This window comes from Emys orbicularis, chromosome 10 (assembly GCF_028017835.1).
Source record: "Emys orbicularis isolate rEmyOrb1 chromosome 10, rEmyOrb1.hap1, whole genome shotgun sequence".
NCBI classification, from domain to species: domain Eukaryota; kingdom Metazoa; phylum Chordata; order Testudines; family Emydidae; genus Emys; species Emys orbicularis.
The window spans coordinates 48063715-48085052 of record NC_088692.1 but is presented as its reverse complement, the minus strand read 5'-3'; the positions used below and the strand labels follow the sequence as shown (position 1 = coordinate 48085052).

At 44.0% G+C, this 21338-nt stretch overlaps 1 protein-coding gene across 2 annotated transcripts in view; it reads left to right on the top strand.

Moving 5' to 3' along the window:
- The first annotated feature begins 542 nt into the window (after nt 1-542).
- Nucleotides 543-21338, top strand: part of PCLAF (PCNA clamp associated factor) — a 36452-nt gene continuing 15656 nt past the window's right edge. The window contains exons 1-4 of one of the 2 annotated variants that reach the window (XM_065412414.1): nt 543-701; nt 803-880; nt 1667-1835; nt 5780-6284. In XM_065412414.1, coding sequence (XP_065268486.1) covers nt 659-701; nt 803-880; nt 1667-1835; nt 5780-5843 — 354 coding nt within the window. In that variant the 5' untranslated portion in view covers nt 543-658 and the 3' untranslated portion in view covers nt 5844-6284. Of the gene's footprint in view, nt 702-802; nt 881-1666; nt 1836-5779; nt 6285-21338 lie in introns of those variants that run through there. The other variant, XM_065412415.1, reaches the window with a different exon arrangement.

Genomic DNA, 21338 nt, shown 5'->3' with positions numbered 1-21338 from the left:
GTTTACAGTTTGGTTCAATGGCTTTCAGCACCCCCACTATACAAATTGGTCCCACACCCCTAGCTCTAGGTCGAGCAGCTCTGCCCCCTTAGGGCGACCAGACAGCAAGTGTGAAAAATCGGGATGGGGGTGTGGGGTAATAGGAGCCTATATAAGAAAAAGACCCCAAAATCAGGACTGTCCCTATTAAATCGGGACATCTGGTCACCCTAGCCCCCCTCCCCCTTGTGTTGCAGCAGCTGCATGCTTGTCCAGTGCTGGGTGCCATAAAGGCCGATACCAGCCAGCTGGACTTTACTCCCCTTCCCAGACACGTGCCTGGGCCAGGGAGCCGGCGCTGGGCTGATCGCTCCTGCTCCAGGGAAGGGCGCGGGCTCTGCTGAGTGGGGGAGGGGCCGGGCGAGCACTGACTCATCACAGCGATAGCTGCTCCCGCCTCAGTAGGGATGGGGAAGCGGGGCGAGGGCGAGTCCCCGCCCACGCCTGCCGCAGAGAACCACTGAGTGGTCGGTTCTGGCTCCGCTCCCGGCCAATAGGAGTGCGCCGCAGGGCGCGCGCGGGAAAAGCTGTGTAGTGCCTGAGGGGCGGGCGAACGCGGGCTCTTTCCCGCTCTGTCCGCTGCAGGCAGCGCGCGGGCCGAGCTCCCCCTCCCCTCGGCATGGTGCGGACCAAGGCAGATTGCGGCGGGGCCTACCGGAAAGGTGCGGGTGGGAGCAGGTGGGGGGCGGGGGGCGCCCAGGCCTCCGGGGGGCTGGGGCCGAGCGCTCCCCGGCCGGGCACTAACCGCTCCCTCCCCTTGCAGTGGTCGCCGCCCGGGCTCCCCGGAAAGCGCTGGGCTCCAGCAGCGCCAACGCGGGCCCTTCGCCGCCTGCCAAGAAAGGTGAGTGCCGGGCTGGGCGGGGAGCCGGCTGCTGGGGCCGCGCAGCCTGGCCCGGGGTGGGGGATCGCTGGCCTCGCAGCTCCTCGGGCCCAGTCCCCTGTCGGCTCCTGCCGGACCCGGGCCCACTGGCCGCTCGTCATGGCGGGGCCGAGGACACTGGGTTACGCGGCGGGTTGGAGCCTCGTGGGGCCGCCCTCGCTCCTCTATCCCGAGCTGCGGGTGTGTCTCGGGCGCTCACCCAACGGGCTGGGCACTCGGGCCCCGGCGGTGCGACCCGTAACGGTCCTTCCATACCCGGCGGGGGGCGCTGCTACGGGGACTGCGGTGAAGGCGCTCCGAGCCCTAAAGTCGGGCAGGGAAACGGGGGTAGAGACACGCCAGGGAGCGATAGCAGCGACCCTTAGTGAGCTCCCCAAGGCTTCTCACAGACACTCGTGTGAGACCTGCTGCGCAGTGAGGGCAGCGTGGTGTTAATCGCCCATGAACCCTAACGAAACATGGGGTTGGGCTTTCTCCACGGAAGGATTTGATACCTTGCTGCAAAGACGGGACATAATTCAGCCTGCAAAACTTGCTACTGACTGCGAACAGTTTGCCCGGAAGTTAGTCTGAAGATGGGATGTGATGGTATGGAGCTGCAGTTAAACATCAATTAGTGACCGTGTTTGTTAAGGGGTTTATGGTGAGCTATTTATTCTGCTTTCTCATTGAACTAGGAGACGTGTCCAGGATTGCTGAGCATATGTTGTCTCAATGGCTAGCTTGATAAACTCATTTCCTTTGTAGTTGAAAGCAAGTATGCTGGTGGAAATCCAGTATGTGTGAGACCAACACCAACCTGGCAAAAAGGGATTGGAGAATTCTTCAGGCAGTCCTCAAGACATGCAGAGAAAGAGAACCAGATGCCAGATGATGAAGAGGCAGGAAGCAGTGGAATAGGAAGGCTTACTAAGAAGTAAGGATTCATTTCTGTTGGGATATGGAGGAGAAATGATTTGTTGATTTTGTACTATCCTTTACTTTTTGTTCTCAACTGAGTACTTTGGCATCAAAGATGTCAGCATGAAGGACATGACTTCCTCCTCATACTTAGGGAGACCGTATTTCCCAAAGGGAAAACAGGACAATATGTGGGGCTAGCTGAGCCCCCTCCCCCCAGAACTGTCCCCAGTTGCTCGCCCGAGGTGCTCCCGCACAACATGGGGCTGATGTTGCTGCTTGTCTGAGCCCTGCCTGCCCACTGCGTGAAGCTGGAGCTGGCATCACTGCTTGCTTGAGTCCTGCCTTTTCCTCCTCTTCCCTCCCTCTGTGCGTGAGGCTGGCATATCCATTTGCTCTCCCCCCACCCCCCCCGGCACATTCCTCCAGCCTCCGCTTTTTTGACAAAAGTGGGCATTTGTCCCATTTGCTCTTGCCAAAAAAGTCAGGACGGGTGGGACAAGGCTTAAAAACAGGACTGTCCCGGCCAAAATGGGATGTATGGTCACCCTATTCAGACTCTACCTGATGTGCGTACCTGGTATAAACATGCAGACTTGAAACTTCCCAAAAGCAACAAAGGTCTAACTCACTGAACAAAGAAATGCAAAAGAGTTCTCTTTTCTACTGGCCCCTGTGATTCTGCCATCTTAAAACAATATCTTGTCTGATGGAGAAGGGTGCAGTTTTGGCACACACACTTCTGTTCGATGAACAGTTGTCGCAGGCATTTATAAGGGGGGGAGGGTGTCGCACTCAGAGGTTTGGTATGTGAAAGGGGTCACCAGTACAAAAGTTTGAGAACCACTGACCTAATCTATTGAGACTCTAGAGAGTGCCTCAATGGGTATAATATCTAACTCTATTAAAGGCTTAGACTAGATAACAAAGCAGACTTCTGAATCTTAAATTGCTGCTCCATTTCTCAAACCATTAGAACAAAATGTGCCCACTGGCTTGTTTTGAAAGTAAGCAGATGATGGTTCTTCTGCCTCAACTATTTTTCCTAGGTAAAATAGTAACTTTCTTTAATGACTTCCTTAGTAGCTGTGCACCACTGGGAGTGTCAGTGCATAGTGGACAGAACAGGAAGTGGCCTGAGGTTGGCTGTGAAAGAAGCAGACAATGTGGCATATGATTGGAGCAGATTCAGCAGAGGGGCAGAGTTGAACTCCTAGACAAGAAACTTAAACAAAATGCAGAATAGACATTAGACTCAAAGGGGTACGTGATGGGAAATTTGCAGCAATTGTTTCAAATGGACTGAAGGGAAGCAAGTTGGGAAGAAGAGGCAGGGACTGCAGTAATCAAGACAGGAGGTAGGGCGTATGCAAGAAATCTTTTTATTTGAAATGGCTCACTCATTGGAACACTTACCCTGAATTAGTTGGGCAATTCATGCATTATTTAGGCCACAGTAAGGAAGGTGGGGGTAGCCTTGTGTTGTCTCATACGCTTCTATTGTTTTCGGGGGGGGGGGGGCAGGGTAAAGGTAAATAGATTACAGTAAACTGCACAGTATTCTTTAAAGTTGCACTTCCTTTTGATGAACAGGTTTTTGCCTGGTTTAAACCTTGGTGGCTGGATGCACCATGGCTGTCTGGATAAAATACTTGGAATGGCATCTTTGGCCCATCTTGAGAGTGGATGTCTGATAAATGTTAGTACTGTCCTCAGATTAAGTCTTTCCAATGGGAAAATGTTACCAGAAAGCAAGGTACAGGGCTTGGAGTAGCAAATGCTTCTTGGGAAGCCAACAGTTCCCGTCTTGTATAAATGATTACTCTCCTTATCTTACAAGAATTGTATCCTGCCTCTGCTTTTGCTCATACTGCTCCCTTCAGCAGTACAGTAATACCTCAGAGTTGCAAATACTTTGGGAATGGAGGTTGTTCGTAACTCTGAAATGTTCCTAACTGAACAAAACGTTGTGGTTTTTCTTTCAAAAACATACAACTGAATATTGACTTAATACAGCTTTGCAACTTGACTATACAGAAGAAAAATGTTGCTTTTCCTTAATTTTTTTTAGTAGTTTACGTTTAACACAGTATTGTATGTATGTATTTACTTATTTATTTTGGTCTCTGCTGCTGCCTGATTGTGTACTTCTGGTTCCAAGTGAGGTGTGTGGTTGACTGGTCAGTTCGTAACTCTGAGGTTCTACTGGAGATATGCGTATGTAGAGGGGCAACTTTCTACATACTGGTAACTGCAGTATGTTTAGAGCTACATTGCTATGAAAGTGAAAATTGCTCACTGTTCAAGGAGCAAATAGTCACTGAAGGGCTAAGATCGTAGCCTCCAGAAGGGAAAGTCCAGCAGCCCATGGCACCTTTTAATAGGTGTGCATCCAACTCTTTCTGGCTTAATCTATAAAGGCAATCAGTTTCTTGTGATTAAAATTTGACCTTTGAATCCAATGACTCTTCCGGAGGCAGCTGAAGACCGATGAACTAACAATAAGGTGCTTAGGTAAAGTCTTTGCTCTGAACATCCTTAATCTGTGGTCTTTTGCTGTTCTAACTTGGTGTCACTCTGATCTGTGGAGACTGTCTGCATATTTTGTATTTCAGAGCCTGAGGTGCTGTGCCTCTGCCCTAGCTAGTTCACATTTCAGCTGACTACAGAACTCTTATTTTTAGGATTACTAAAATAAGAGGCTGTGTGACGTTTAACTCTGTGAAGGGGGTTCTTTATTTCCCCTTGGAGATCTAGGGGGAACTGGGCTAAGTGCAGAAACTACATCTTGGGTCTTGTTGGGAGTCCTCTGACTCCTAACAGGAAAGGCTTTAACCTGGGTCCTATAGGGATGACTGAAGGGCAGATCCATCACCATTCTACTGTTTTATCTCCCTGCAACCCACCCCATACTTTTGTGTAGGGAGAGAAGTATGCTGTAGAGTAGACAAATGGTTCTCAGCCTCTTCACACCAAGCCTATTTGGCAATACTGGAAGGTCAAGCTGAAAATCTATGCTATAGATAGTTGCTTTTTGGTCTAGCTCCAAGGCCCTGTCTCCTTAAGATGATGACTAGTGTGTTCTTGTTTCTACCTCTTCATCTGGATGCTCTGTGCTGCGGTTTTACCCTTCAGTGAAGCAAGAGTTGTTCATCTAGTCCAGAGATGGGCTTCCGCTGGGGAGTGGGGTCTGGGGCTGTGCACGCGCGCGCACACACACACCCTGTATCCCATCCTCCCTGTCCCAGCCAGGAGCCCCCTCCTGCACCCTGAACTCTTCATTTCTGGCCCCACCTCGGCGCTCACACCCCTAGCCAGGGCCCTCTCCCACTCCTGTACCTCAACCCCAATTTCGTGAGCATTCATGGCCCGCCATACAATTTCTATACCCAGATGTGGCCCCCAGGCAGAAAAGTTTGCCCACACCTGATCTAGTCACGCACCATTTTCTTCTAATGCCCCACGCTAGCTCCCACCCCCACCCACTACCCTGACTTGTTTACTATGCTCAGACCTGAAACTTCAGTTGATAGCCTCTCAGCTCCACAGAAGCTATGGAAGGTGGGTGTGTGGTCATCTAGATAAAGAAGGAAAGGTGGCTGAACCAATTCCTCCCATCAAGGAAGGCTCTTAGCTGGGTACCTAATGCAGCATAAAATCCGCTGCACTTGAATGAGCTTCCAAAGGGGAAAGGCTTCTTAGGAACTCTATACATGAGCTAGTTAAAGCGGCTTTTACCTTTTGGCTGCTTTGCTAAAAAGTGAGTTGAGGGTTCTTTACTATATTTCATCAGTGTACAAAAGAATACTGAGATCTGTTAAGGGCCACTAATTCTAGTATACATTAGTCTTGTATGTCACAGGCTTCCTGAAGAGCACTGTTAGAAGAACCTCTCAACCAGCATATTTGTCAGTTACATTGGTTTGCTTTGAAAGTTAAAATTCTCTCCTATCCCTACAGAGCTCGTCCCTTGACTCCAGATCCCACAGAAGATGGTGCATCCTCTGAAGATGAGCAAATATGATTCGGTCCTGCCTCTATTTCTTACTGACTGTGCATGTCCTATACTTGAGTTGGGCTTTCTTGTACATTTTGTATATATCTTTCTTTACATTCCTGATGGCTTTTTTGTTTAGTTATTGTACAGAACTTTAAATAAAGTAACATTAGGCTTTTTACTCAATCATCCTCAGAACTACATCAAAAGTTTGAGTGATTGCAAGGAAGTTTGGTAAAATTAATATAATATATATCTCTTGGAGCTTAGCATTCATTATAAAGCACTGTTGTTTAAGTCGTCTTTTTTTTTTTTTTTTAATCATCTTGCTTAAAATGGCTTTCTTGGCTTCCCGAATGATTCCACTATAGTGTGCTGCTTATGTTGTTGAAGACTGGTGCCATATTTGTGCTTTACTGTCTAAAAGGCAGTCTGATTTTTTTTTTCTATTAAATGGAAGTATTCTGCAAAGAAATCTGAATTGGTATCTTCATTGAAATCTGTTGAAGTGCCCGACCTTGCCCTCAGGATAGTGAGGGCAGAGGTTGAAAATACACTTGCACTGCTCTAAGAGGGGTCCAAAACACTTCATAGGAGAGAGGCACTTGAACAATCATGCTGAAATAACTCAGTAATTAGTAGATCGCAAACTACATATGTAAATGGAGATGGGTGAGCTGACTATTGTACTCCACAGAACCTAGCCCAGTGAGGCCCTCACCCAGTTGGAGCTGGTAGGTGCTGTTGTGTGGAGGCTTGTAGTCTGACTTTCCAAGATAAATCCAGCTCCGCTGGTAAATAAAAATTGTTCGTAAAAAGTCAGCTATGGTTGGAGACAAATAGACTGGTATAAACTAGATTGTTTTTTAAAGAGTGCTAAGGGGTCTTTGATGTTCCTGGTAAATTCATCTGTTACGACAAGCTGAAAGATCCTAGAAAGGGGAGGAAACAGTTGAAATCAACATGTATTTTGAGTGGCTAATGGAGTGAGGCTGCCACCCCTTCCTGGATACATTATCTGAGAGACACTCAATGGAGGCAGAGGGTGCACTCACTGGAAGGATTAAGATTAACTACGATGGCTGCCACCCCCACTGTCTCCTGAGACTCCAGGATCCATCATGACACTGGGTCTTCATTGTCCTGATCCTAAAAGGTGTCCTGGCTAGACCAGGCCAGAGCAGGAACCAGCGATATTGCTACCTCCACTGTCTTCAACAAATCCTAAACATGTGAGTCTGCTGTAATTCCCTCTCTCGTGTCACTTTTCTTCCATATCTTATTTTTTCACTTTCCTTTCCTTTCCTGTCTAACAAGTCTAGCATAGCTTGCCAAGCCTGTACCTTTTGCAACACTGCTATGAGGCAGCTAAAAGTAATACCTTAAACAGATTGATACTGGTACAAGTGCCAGGTCTTAAAGTGACTAATCAGATTGTGTGCTGTGTCTGTGCCTCTTCAATAGTGAGGTTGCAAGTGAAGTGAGTCCGGACCAGAGGCAGTGTGTGTATTTTTAACTCTGCCATTCTTTTGTCCTCTTTGTGTGTGTTTAGTTTTGTGTTTTGCCTTCAGGATCAGACTCCAGTAACAGCAGCTCCAGACCATCTCAACTAACTTTTTCCTCTTTCCCTCCATCAAGGGCAGTTAGTATATCTGAAATATCAAATGGGGTTTTCCCTAGAAACATTATACGGGCAAAGGTAATAAGGGATATTGTTAAAATGAAACTTTATTTAATATTTACATTTTAACTGTCTGTTCTTTCTGTATGTTTTTAATAAAAGGATCACTACTTTTTTTTGTGGCAGTAGTTAGGATGGGAATAAGCCAGTGATCACTTGACTGGCTAATCTAAAAGCGAACAAGAGTTTCTTTAACATCTTATCCTTTGTTGGGCTATACACATGGCCTTTTTAACACAACACTGCTGCTCTGATACAAACATGGTGAGCAGCTGGAAAGAGATCTATAACTAAATACTTATGGATAAATCTTCAGCTAACAAATATTTCTGTAATGCACCAAGGCATGTTCACTGATGTTCACACAAGCTACTAAGTCAGGGGTTGGCAACCTTTCAGAAGCGGTGTGCCGAGTCTTCATTTATTCACTCTAATTTAAGGTTTTGCATGCCAGTAATACATTTTAATGTTTTTAGAAGGTCTTTCTATAAGTCTATAATATATAACTAAACTATTGTTGTATGTAAAGTAAATAAGATTTTTAAAATGTTTAAGAAGCTTCATTTAAAAATTAAATTAAAATGCAGAGCCCCCCGGACCGGTGGCCAGGGCCCGGGCAGTGTGAGTGCCACTGAAAATCAGCTCGCGTGCCGCCTTCGACACCCGTGCCATAGGTTGCCTACCCCTGTACTAAGTGGTGTGCCTAGCTAAAGATCATTACAAATGGTGGTTTGAAAAAAAAACCCTCCATGTCTGCATGATGAATATATTGAACAAAACACATTTAATAGCAGGCTGCTGATCAACTAATGTTGCCCTTTAAGCTCTAAAGTCCAAAATAAATCTCATCCTCTTTATTATGTATATAAGATATAAGGAAATTGACAGGCATGTTATAGCTATGCTACTCTATTTCCCAATGTAAAAAAGTCCTAAGGTAAAGAAGCAAACTTAAACCTTTTAGGCTACCTTTATACAGTGTAAACACACAGTTCAATGCAAACTGCTTTTTTACATATCACATTTTAAAACCTCAACACTAGAAACTAAACACCAAATGGCAGTAACTGCAATTCTAACATCACACTTTGTACACAGGTAGTAAAGCCAAAACTAATCAATATTAGGAAGAAAAGCAAACAATGTACTTATGGTTGTAAGTAGGGCTGTTGATTGATCAGTTAACTTACACGATTAACTCAAATTAATTGTGATTAAAGATAAAACTGATTAAATTGCACTGTTAAACAATAGAATACCAATTGAAATTTATTAAATATTTTGGATGTTTTTCTACATTTTCATGTATTTTGTGTTGTAATTGAAATCAGTGTATATTTGATTATAATATTTGCACTGTAAAAATAGTATCTTTCAATTCACCTCACACAAGTTCTGTAGTGCAATCTTTGTTGTGAAAGTGCAACTTACAAATTAGATTTTTTCTTACATAACTGCACTCAAAAACAAAACAATGTAAAACTTCAGAGCCTACAAATCAACTCATTCCTACTTCAGCTAATCATGAAGACAAACAAGTTTGTTTACATTTACAAGAGATAATGCTGCCCTCTTCTTATTTACAATGTCACCAGAAAGTGAGAACAGGCATTTGCATGACACTGTTGTAGTTGGCAGTGCAAGGTATTTACGTTCCAGATATGCTAAACATCCAGAGGATATGCTTGCATGTTGATGAGGCTCGTTACAAAAATAATGCTGTCATAACTATAAAGGGAAGGGTAACAGCTCTCCTGTGTACAGTACTAAAATCCCTCCTGGCCAGAGACTCCAAAATCCTTTTACCTGTAAAGGGTTAAGAAGCTCAGGTAACCTGGCTGACACCTGACCCAAAAGACCAATAAGGGGACAAAATACTTTCAAATCTTGGGGGGGGGGGGAAGGCTTTTGTGTGTGCTCTTTGTTTTAAGGGGTGGTTCGCTCTTGGGACTGAGAGGGACCAGACATCAATCCAGGTTCTCCCCATCTTTCTAAACAAGTCTCTCTTATTTCAAAATTGTAAGTAAAAGCCAGGCAAGGCGTCTTAGATTTACTTTGTTTTCTCAACTTGTAAATGTACCTTTTACTTTACTAGAGTGTTTCTTTGTTTGCTATACTTTGAACCTAAGACAGAGGGGGGTCCTTTGAGCTCTTTAAGTTTGATTACCCTGTACAGTTATTTTCCATACTGATTTTACAGAGATGATTTTTACCTTTTTCTTTAATTAAAAGCCTTCTTTTTAAGAACCTGATTGATTTCTCCTTGTCTTAAGATCCAAGGGGGTTTGGATCTGTATTCACCAGGAGTTGGTGAAAGGAAGGAGGGGGGAAGGGTCAATTTCTCCTTGTTTAAGATCCAAGGAGTTTGGATCTGTATTCACCAGGGAATTGGTGAGAGAGTTTCTAAAAGCTTCCCAGGGTAGGGAATGGTGGCAGCGGACCAGAACTAAGCTGGTAGTTAAGCTTAGAAGTCCTCATGCAGGCCCCTACATTTGTACCCTAAAGTTCAAAGTGGGGATACAGCCTTGACAAATGCGTTAATTAAATTTGTGACTGAACTCCTTAGGGGAGAATTGTATGTCCCCGCCTCTGTTTTACCTGCATTCTGCCATCTATTTCATGTTATAGCAGTCTCTGATGATGACCCAGCACATGTTCATTTTAAGAACACTTTTGCTACAGATTTGACAAAAAGGCAAAGAAGGTACCAATGTGAGATTTCTAAAGATAGCTACAGCACTCGACCCAAGGTTTAAGAATCTGAAGTGCCTTCCAAAATCTGAAAGGGATGAGGTGTAGAGCATGCTTCCAGAAGTCTTAAAAGAGCAACATTCTGATGCGGAAACTACAGAACCTGAACCACCAAAAATGAAAATCTGCTGGTGGCATCTAAGATAATGAAAATGAACATGTGTCGGTCCACACTGCTTTGGATTGTTATTGAACAGAACCCGTCATCAGAATGGACCCATGTCCCCTGGGATGGTGGTTGAGGCATTAAGGGACATATGAAACTTTAGCGCATCTGTCACGTAAATATTTTGTGACACAGGTGACAACGTAAACAAGAAGCGGGCAGTATTATCTCCTGCAAATGTAAACAAACGTGTTTGTCTGAGCGATTGGCTGAACAAGACGTAGGACTGAGTGGACTTGCAAGCTCTAAAATTTCACATTTGTTTATTTTTGAATGCAGGGTTTTTGTACATAATTCTACATTTGTAAGTTCAACTTTCATGATAAAGGGATTGCCCTACAGTACTTGTATTAGGTGAATTGAAAAATACTTTTTTACACAGTGCAAATACTTTTAATCAAAAATAAATATAAAGTGAGCACTGTACACTTTGTATTGTTGTAATTGAAATCAATAAATTTGAAAATGTAGAAAACACCCAAAAATATTTAAATAAATGGTATTCTATTATTGTTTAACAATAATTGCTTGACAACCCTAGTTGTAAGTACTGTAATAGTCTCAATAGATGTGCCTTGTGTGAGGCTCTCAATTTAGACAAACTAAGTCTTGCTGCTCTAACACCCACAACTTGGCAAGTACTAGTTTTTTATGCTTCTGTGAGGACAAACTTTTAAGTTAAACTGCCAGTTGGACTGAGTTGTTGGGGCTCCAATTGAGCCCTTGTCTAAAAACAGAAATTGCACCATCTAATTAATTTAGTAAAAGAAATGCAAACCTTTGTGTGGACAATCAGATTTATGACTGCCTTTTGTTGATTGAGCTTGCAATTGTAAATTTAACTCTACTCCTGACTAAACACCTAATTGCAGCGCTTTTTCTTCAGAAGATTAGAGCCGTTGGTGATAAAAGTTAGAGCTGCATGGCAGAATAAGGGCCTGGTCCCTCTGCAGCTTAGACCCAGGAGTTTGTTTTATGAGCAAAGGTAAATGTCTCCTCAGGAGGGAGATAAAGCCTCTCTCCCAGGTGCGATAATCTTATGGAAACTGAGGGGGATCCTCATTATACCTATCACTTAGTTTTTTCTGTCCAAGGGAATGATCTAGGCATTCAGCCTGCCCCTTCTAAAATCTGATTTTACTCTCCTTTATAACACAAGGTAAATTCAGTGTCTACAGTTACTCCTGAAGAATAGGCCGATTTAGTGAATTGCAAGCTACGGAAAGGAGAAAAACATAAGAGCTATACTTGAAAAGAGAAAAAATGTAAAGGGCAACATGAATCAACAGCATGCTCTCCCTGACCAATGAGCAAGAAATAAAGCGCTGTCACCTGGACTGGAGGCCTTTACCCAAAGCAGCTATGTTGTGCCCGTTATTCCACACTTATTGGCAGTGTTAAAGTCATCCAGAAGACAATTCTAGCAATAGTTATTGCAAAGAGCAGAATGTAAAGTAAACTGCATACTCACAAATAATTCAAGATACATGTCTGCCCTGCCATAAAGACTAACACGCAAACAAAACTGTAGAGTGGAGGTGCTAAAAATGGTTTTGGCTTATAACAAAGTAATATGCTTAGCAGAAATATTAATAGGAAAACCTGATGAGCTTTAAATCATTAATTAAAGTCTTAAAATAAGAACAGCCATCCTGGGTCAGAGCAATGGTCTAACTAGCCCACTATCCTGTCTTCCGACAATGGCCAATGCCAGCTACCCCAGAGGGAATGAACAGAACAGGGTAATTATCAAGTGATCCATCCCCTATCGCCCATTCCCAGATTCTGGTAAACAGAAGTCATTGCATTCCCATGGAAAGGGAGAACAAATTGCAAAGGCTCATAAAATGGTGGCCTTTAAACCTTCAGATTTGAGAACTACTGTGTGTCCTGTAGACTTACAGCAGGGAGAAATGTAATTCGCGGGCCTTGTCTACACACAGCAATTGCACTAATATAGTGAAACTGGTCCAAGCCCCTATGTAGGTATATACAGAGATAGAAACTCAAGGGTTCCTGTGAGAGGTATGTGTGTCAGGATAGCGGAAAGCTGCCATGCAGAGATCCTATACAGTAGCAATATTTACACCTAAAGTATTTGTGACATTGTCCCACACTTTTACTCAGCTTGTTCCATAGATGATGTATGGTACACCTGTCATTCTTTTGAGTATAAAGGTAAACTACTCAGTTACTAGATCTTCAACTTAATCAAGTCAGAAGACTGCAGCATCAGTTGGAACATATAACATCCTGGCAGCTTTTTGCTTCTGCTTGTGTGCTATACATTGTGTGCTGCTGCGCACAGCCACTATACTAACCATTTCTCTAGCTATTATAAAGGGGTCCTTTCGGGTATGCTTATTTCTAGGGGTCTGGCAATGTGGAACTCTATCCTGCCAGTGTGTAGTCAAGTAGGTGAGGGAACAAGCTGCCGTTCAGCAGCCAAGTTCAGCCCCGGTGCCATGCAGGCTAGATTGAAATTGTCCTCGCACTATGGCTAAATGTGGCCCTGTATGTGGGAGTCTGAAGTTGCAATAAGGAACAAAGTCACTTTTAAAAACAACTACAGAATTCCTAGACAAAAAAAAAAAAGCTTTGTAAAGCTGTAGTTAGACTGAAGTTACTAAGTTTTCACAGAACTTAAAACAACTTCGCATTTTAAAAATCTTAAAATGCCTGAAAATCCAGAGTTAAGGTTCTACTTAAAAGCCAATAAACCCAAGCATTCAAGGTATGGAAATACACAGGTAATGTTGCCTGGGCAACCCTAACACTGCCATCCGCAGACCAATCAGAAGCTTAGATACAATCTTATCCACCAAACATATACAGCCGCAATGCCTCAGGGTTCCAAAGTATAAAGAATACAATTTACTAGAATACTCTTAATCTTACAGGGTGAAATTCATTCTGTGCAGAGAGCCAGCAAAAGGCCTATGCACCACTTAAGCCAGCAGACATAATAAATTTCACCCACTGTTTACATGCTGCAGTACAGTTGAAACTCAGCAGCACCCATTTACAGCACTCTAATCTCCTTTACAGACATGCATACTCCACAGAAAAGAGACACACTTTATTTTCTGAATCAAAATAAAGCAGACCGAGAACAATCATTTCTCATTTCCCAAAAGGTGCTGCTGCCACCACCAAGTATATTAGTATCGCTCAGAGGTGAAAGTAAGCCGGTATGGTATGGTACGGCATACCAGCAATAGCCAGTACACAGCCGACCATACTTGCAGGGGACAGCTTCCCCAGACTGGCAATTTAAAAGGGCCCTGGGCTCCGGACCCCAGCCCTGCATACCAGTAAGTCACTTTAAGTTACTTTCACACCTGGTATCACTGGACACAGATTTATATCTATAGATACAAACCTCCTTGATCCAGAGCCTTAAATTATGTTATTGTATGGTGGTGAAAGGTCACAGAGTGTTATAGACAAGTATGTATATAAAGCCAAGTACCTGTTGTACAGTTTGCATATTGAGTATAGTGAATGTGGACAAGTAAAAAGGTTGCCTTTGTACCTACAATATAAATTTTTAAAGACCATAGGGAAGAATACATTCTTGAAAACTTCTTAAAAGGAATTATCAATTTGAAATCTAGTAAATAATAATCATAATAATTTAAAAAAGTCAAAATGTAGTTTCAGGTTTTACCTGACCTTGAGTTCCTCTGCCAATTTTTGTGGTTTTACAATTTTTTAAAAGTGTTTCTTCTCTATTGCTTTGTGTAAATCCACACAGTGAAACTACTAACAGTCTCGTTGCTTCACCTGTAGAGTCAAACAATACACAAAGTTTTGTCAAATTCACAAAGTAAAGAAACAGACATTAGAATATGTCACTCTAATTTCATTCATTTATAGCATAGCCATAACCAGTAACATTTTCAGAGAGATGTGTTATTGTTTTAGTTGCAGGTGTCCATTTAAAATAAAATTTGAACTGAAAATAAGAATGGTGCAAAGATTTAAAACCAGAGAAAGGGATATACTAGTTAGGAAATATGAAGGCAGCAAAAAATGCTGCCCCTGATAATGCTGCCTATAGGTATTACACACTACAAGAAAAACAACAAGGAGTCTGGTTGCACCTTAAAGACTAACAGAGTTATTTGGGCATAAGCTTTCGTGGGTAAAAATCCACTTCTTCAGATACATGGACTGACAATGCATCTGAAGAAGTGGGTTTTTTACCCATGAAAGCTTATGCCCAAATAACTCTGTTAGTCTTTAAGGTGCAACCAGACTCCTTGTTGTTTTTGTGGATACAGACTAACACAGCTACCCCTCTGATACTTGGTACACTACAAGAAAGGATTTTTAAAAAAATGAACATAAGAACGGCCATATTGGGGCAGACCAATGGTCCATCTAGCACAGTATCCTGTCTTCTAACAGTGTCCCATGCCAGATGCTTCAGAGGGAATGAACAGAACAGAGCAATTATGGAGTGATCCACCCCGGTCATGCACTCCCAGCTTCTAGCAGTCAGAGGCTTAGGGACACCCAGAGCATGGGGTTGTATCCCTACCCATCCTGGCTAATAGCCATTGATGACTTATCTTCCATGAATGTATCTAATTCTTTTTTGAACCCAGTTATACTTTTGACCTTCCCAACATCCTCTGGCAATGAGTTCCACAAGTTGACTGTGCATTGAGTGAAGAAGTATTTCCTTTTGTTTGTTTTAAACCTGCTGCCTATTAATTTAATAAGGTGACCCCTAGTTCTTGTGTTATGTGAAGGGATAAATAACACTTCTGTATTCACTTTCTCCAGGCCATTCATGATTTTATAGAACTCTTATGATATTCCCCCTTAGTTGTCTCTTTTCCAAGCTGAACAGCCCCAGGCTCTTTAATCTCTCCTCATATGGAAGCTGTTCTATATCCCTAATCATTTTTTGTTGCCTTTCTCTGGTATCTTTCCCAATTCTAATATATCTTTTTTGAAATGGGGTGACCAGAATGCACATAATATTGAAGATGTGGGTGTACCATGCATTTATATAGTGGCATTATGATATTTCCTGTCATTATCTAGCCCTTTCCTAATAGTTCCCAACATTCTTTTAGCTTTTTTGACTGCCACTGCACATTAAGCGGATGTTTTCAGAGAACTATCCATAATGACTCCGAGATCTTTCTTGAGTGGTTACAGCTAATTTAGACTCCATCATTTTCTATGTATTGTTGGGATTGTTTTCCAATGTGCATTACTTTGCATTTATCAACACTGAGTTTAATTTGCCATTTTCTTGCCCAGTGAACCAGTTTTGTGAGATCCCTTACTCTTCACAGTCTGCTTTGGACTTAAATATTTTGAGTAATTTTGTATCATCTGCAAATCTTGCTACCTCACTGTTTACCCATTTTTCAGATAATTTATAAATATGTTAAACAGCACTGGTCCCAGCACAGACTCATGGGGGGGGGGGGAACACCACTATTTACCTCTCTTCATTCTGAAAACTGACCATTTATTCCTACCCTTTGTTTCCTGCCCTTTAACCAATTACTGAACCATGAGAGGACCTTCCCTCTTATTCCATTACTGACTACTTTGCTTCAGAGCCTTCGCTGAGGAACTTTGTCATAGGTTTTCTGAAAGTCCAAGTACACCGTATCCACTAAATCACCCTTGTCCATGTTTGGTGACCCCATCGAAGAACCCTAATAGATTGGTGAGGCATGATTTCCCTTTACAAAAGCCATAGTGACTCTTCCCCAACAAATCATGTTCATCTGTGTGTTTGATCATTATGTTCTTTACTATAGTTTCAACCAATTTGCCTGGTACTGAAGTTAGGCTTATTAGCCTATAATTTGCAGGATCTCCTCTGAAAACTTAAAAAAAAAGTTTTATCATATTAGCTCTCCTCCAGTCATCTGGTATAGAAGCTACTTTAAGTGATAGATTACATACCACAGTCAATAGTTCTGCAATTTCATGTTTGAGTTTCTTTAGAACTCTTGTGTGAATACCAGCGGGTTCTGGTGAATTGTTACTGTTTAATTTGTCAATTTGTTCCAAAACCTCCTTTGTTCATGAAAATGGGAGAAAATGGCATGAAAAGAAGAAACAATTCATTATGACTTAAGATTGACCAAGATGTTAACTTCTTGTTTAAAACTCTTTAGTATTATCTACATTTAAAAAAAAAAAACAACAACAACAACAACTAGTGCTGACAACAGGTGTCAGCAACAGGGCCATGTTATCCTATACCAACTGCAGTAGTTGCTAGCATAGACCAAGCAAACCTTATTCTGTACCTTTTCAGTAACTGGGTAAAAGAGCTGATCACAGTTTGCCCTTAGCTACCCTTGCAACTAAACTACTCTCAGTTATGCCCATTTTTAAGCAATAGATTATTTTTGGAGATGGATCAAACAACCTAAATGTTCCTCCCCATTAAGCTTAGCTAGCCTTAGAAGCTTCCCGCTAATGCAAGAAAACACACCCATTCCCTTTATAGCCTGGTTGGAGCTAACTGGACTCACCTGCTAGTATGACTCAGCTGCGATTAGCCTGACTTGTCTTAATGCAGAGTTTTAATATCTGAGCCAGGATGATTCAGTAGAAGAGCCTGGAATTTCTCTGCCCTCACTCCCCATATTTAATGGTTTATTCCCACAATGGGATTATGCCCACTTTACAAAGGGAAACGGAGATTTAGCCCCTGATCCATAAAGGTACGTAAGTGCCTAAACCCCAGTTTTGATTTCCATGGCAATCCACAAAACTCCCACTCAACCCTGTAAGTGCCTAAACTCACTTGGTGCCTGTTTTCAGGGTAAAGTTCCCTCCTGCCTTGTTTTCTGCTTCTGAGCATGCCCACTGCCACATCACTCAAGGCATCTGTAGCCCTACCTCCTGCCTAAACCCCAGAGCTACCCATGAAAATACCCATGGGTGAGTAGTCACTCACCTCTCTCACGTGCAGGGCCTGCTCCTGTAGGCATGCTCAGAGGCTGCATACTGGTTAGGGTCTCATTCAAAATCCAGCTGGAGATGGGGGGTGCCCACCTTATAACTTCAGCTGTAAGTCCCAGGTTCAACTCCCCCTTCTGCTTCATGGGGAGAAATGATTGGACCAGGGATCTCCCACCTCTTAGGTGATTGCTTTAACCACTGGGCTAAAAGTTATAACGTGTGCACTCCCATCTGGGTCTCCTTCCATCTCTGCTGTTCTACTGGGATAACTAATGAAAGATGGATTGGAGCAGGGGGACTGGATCATGGGTTTCTCACCTCCCAAAGGGGTACCCTCATAGGCACCGACTTCCCCTCTGCCCCATGGGTGCTCGACACCCCCCCCCCGCCCCTTCACCACCCTCACCCTGCCCCAATTCCACCTCCTTCCCCCAAGTCCCCACCACTGCCCCGCCTCTTTACCACCTCCTCCCCCGAGCGTGCCACGTCCCCACTCCTCCCCCTCCCTCCCTGAAAGTCCTAAGCACCGCCAAACAGCTGTGAGGTGGCGGGTGGGAAGCGCTGGGAGGGGGAAGAGCAGGGATGCGGCACGCTCAGGAGAGGAGGAGGCGAGGAAGGGATGGGGGAAGCTTCGCTGCTGGTGGGGGGCGGAGCACCTGCTAATTTTTCCCAGTGGGTGCTTCAGACCTGCAGTACCCATGGAGTCGTCACCTATCGGTACCCTAACCACTGGATTATAGAGACTCTTTCTATCTCTTGTTGTTGTTCTGTCTCTCCCCCCCCCCCCCCACCACCACCCAGTGTGTATGAGTAATTATAAATAGTCATTGGGAGAGAGAAGGCAGAGTAAACAAGAGCATGAGTGAGAATTGTTGTAGGAGCACCAGTGATTTGTATGCTATGTATAACCTGTATGCTCAAAAGGTCTGTTATACTTCCCCGCCCCCCCTTTTGTCTCCTCTCCCTCTGTGAATAGCCACTTCACAGGTTTCTCCCTCCCCCTCCTTCCTGGAATGCTTGTGGAATGAATGGGCTGCTTAAACAGCTGGAAGATCAGAAGAGCTCCCAAGTAGACCAAGTGTCTGGGACTCTAATTAGACAGTGCTCACACACCCAATGCATGGACACGGCATCGAGGTGGAGTGTGACCAACCAGACGCGGCCAAGTCATCTCTAGTCGCAGGCCATGAGGAGCAGGTCCTTAAAAGGGGAAGGGGTCATGTGCTCAGCAGTGCACTCACAAGATTGTACCTCCCGTGAAGGCCCTTCGCCTGGACTATCTGGCCAATGGTTCGCCGCGTTGCATTCCATCGTGCCTCGGGAATACTTACCTTCATTGCACCGTCCATCGCTGTGCTGTGGGACACTTACCTTGAAGAATCCTGACATCTCCAGTGCCGTGCCTGTCCTGGGAGCGTGAGTATGCAAGTGTGAATGTGACCTCCCCCTTCTTTTGAGCTTAGCTATCAGTATAATAAAAGTGCTGCTTTCTGCCAATCTCTAAGGTCATTAGTCCTCCCTAAGCTTACTAACTAGCCCAATTTCGGGTAACAAGAATGACTCTAGGGCACCCATGTGAGGGACCCAGGTTCTAGTCCCTCTGCTCCAATCACTCTTTCATTATTTAGCCACAGTGGAACAACATCAACAGGAGAGATTGAGGAAGTTTCACATCAGAATATTCCATAGCTCAGTGGTTAGTACCAGCTGCTGTGAGATAAAAGACCCCAAATCCTTTCTCCTCCTCTGCGTGAAAGGGGGAATTGAATCTGGGTCTTACACCTCTCAGGTGTGTGCACTAACAAGTGGGAGGAGATGGGCAGAGGCACCACACCTCCTTTGGTTGTTTTGTGTGGAGGGAGGCAGGCACTTAACTCATTCCCACAAGTAACTACTTGACACCTAAACGGCCCACTTCCAGGAGAGGGGTTCCCATTCATGGATCACTAACAGAGATAGGCACCTTTCTGCAACCCAGCTTTAGCCATCTATCTCTGAGAGAGGGGAGGGGCTTAGGATACACCCCTGTTGCTAACATCTCCCATTGGCTAGATTAGGTAGCCTAGTGTTCTGGCTTTTGTGAATCGCATTCTAAGGGGCCTGTCTCTCCCCATTCATTGCATAGGGAGCCTGGGCACCTAACTCAGGCTTTGTGGATTGCATTTTCATTCCTGTGATTTTCTAGGTGCTGAAAAGTTAGGTGCTGCTACACTGAGGGTTGCAGCTCCTAGGTCCCTTTGTGGATCTGGCCCTAAGTAACTTGACCAATTCACGCAAGAAGTCTGTGACGGAACTGGTAATTTAATCAGGATTTCATGATTTCCAGCTGAGTACGTTAGCCACCAGTTCACCCTTCCTCCTAGAGGCTCTACAACATCACATTAAGCAGTTGTATATCTAGAGGAGGAATGTGGATGTGCCCCTCTCCTATGACTATGGAGGAGCAGGATCAATGGCCTATTGCAAAGGTGGGGCACTTAGGGGTAATGTGTATGGGGTATGGGGTATTCTGTTGGGAATGTATGCAATCCTGCAATAGAACACTAGGAGGTAAAATCCTTCCAGTATATGACCAAATTATGAACTTCTATACACTGACACCTGGACTGTGATGCACCAATGGATCAGTGGACTTAATTGTTGTAAACAATTGAGCCAGCACCGACTACCCCATGCCATACCAAGTAGTTGAATTGGTTTGAACAATACCAAATTTCACTGTGGATATTCAATGGACACACAATATGGACAAGAGTACACAAAGATTACAAGAGCAACTTGCTGCAAGCGCCAACAGTTGGACACACTTACAATACACACTACAGGATGGTGCTGACAAAATTTTAACCCTATCAAAGGAGGAGAAAGTGTTTTTGGTGGTGGCCAGGATGCTGGGCCATACTGCAGTGGTCAGGACTCTCGGTGTTGCTGTGGATTATCATAGCAGCCGGTGTATTGTTAACTGTATTTGTGTTATGTTCATATGGAAACGATCAAGGGGGGGGCACAACCCCCTAGAGAACAGCCAATAATTATAACCTATAAGTAATGTAGGAAGCCCTCCCCCCCAGTGTACTAGACAACCCGGACCCAACCTTCTCGGGCCCACTATAATGGGAAGTCTGGAACACTAATTGGAATAGGTGTGGTATGCCCATATGAGAGAAGGTGCAGGGCATGGTACTACACAAGAGGCAGTGGGACAAATGGAATATAGACACCTTCCACCTTGATGTCTGGCCCTATCAGGAAGTGTGTCACCATATGTCCGATGCTTTTCCAGGGATACCTGGGCAGGAGGATCCCAAAAGAAAGAGAAAAAAAAAGGGTGGGGTGGAAGGGGGGGTGGAGTGTTAGGATATAGCTATTCAGGCCTGTCTGTAAAGGCCTATACTTTAAGAATTTAGGTATACGTTTATCATCTAGCTAGTTAGAGGTATAAAAGAAAGAATCAAAACCACAGTCTGCCAGTGTAAGGGCCTTCTCTCACTGTGACAGTCTGAGGCCCTGTTCTTAGGCTAAGGCCTTTGGGTAAGCAGCAGAGGTAGCCATAAGCTGGAAAGCATATGGTCACATCCTCACATTCCAAACTAGTCATATTGAAATAAGGCAATCTGGGGCTGTTAGAAAGGTGATCCGATCTATCGCCTCCAGAGAAAGGGAAGAGCCTAGAAGATGTAAAAGGAAATTTAGTTTGATAGTTTTCTGTTTGGTAAGAACTCACTTATCAATAGACATACACCGCTACCTTGATATAACGCGACCCGATAGAACACGAATTCGGATATAACGCGGTAAAGCAGTGCTCGGGGGGGGGCGGGGCTGCGCACTCCGGTGGATCAAAGCAAGTTCAATATAACACAGTTTCACCTATAACGCGGTAAGATTTTTTGGCTCCCGAGGACAGCGTTATATCGAGGTAAAGGTGTAGTTGGAAAACCATTATAGTTCCCACTTTGCTATTGTTTATTTG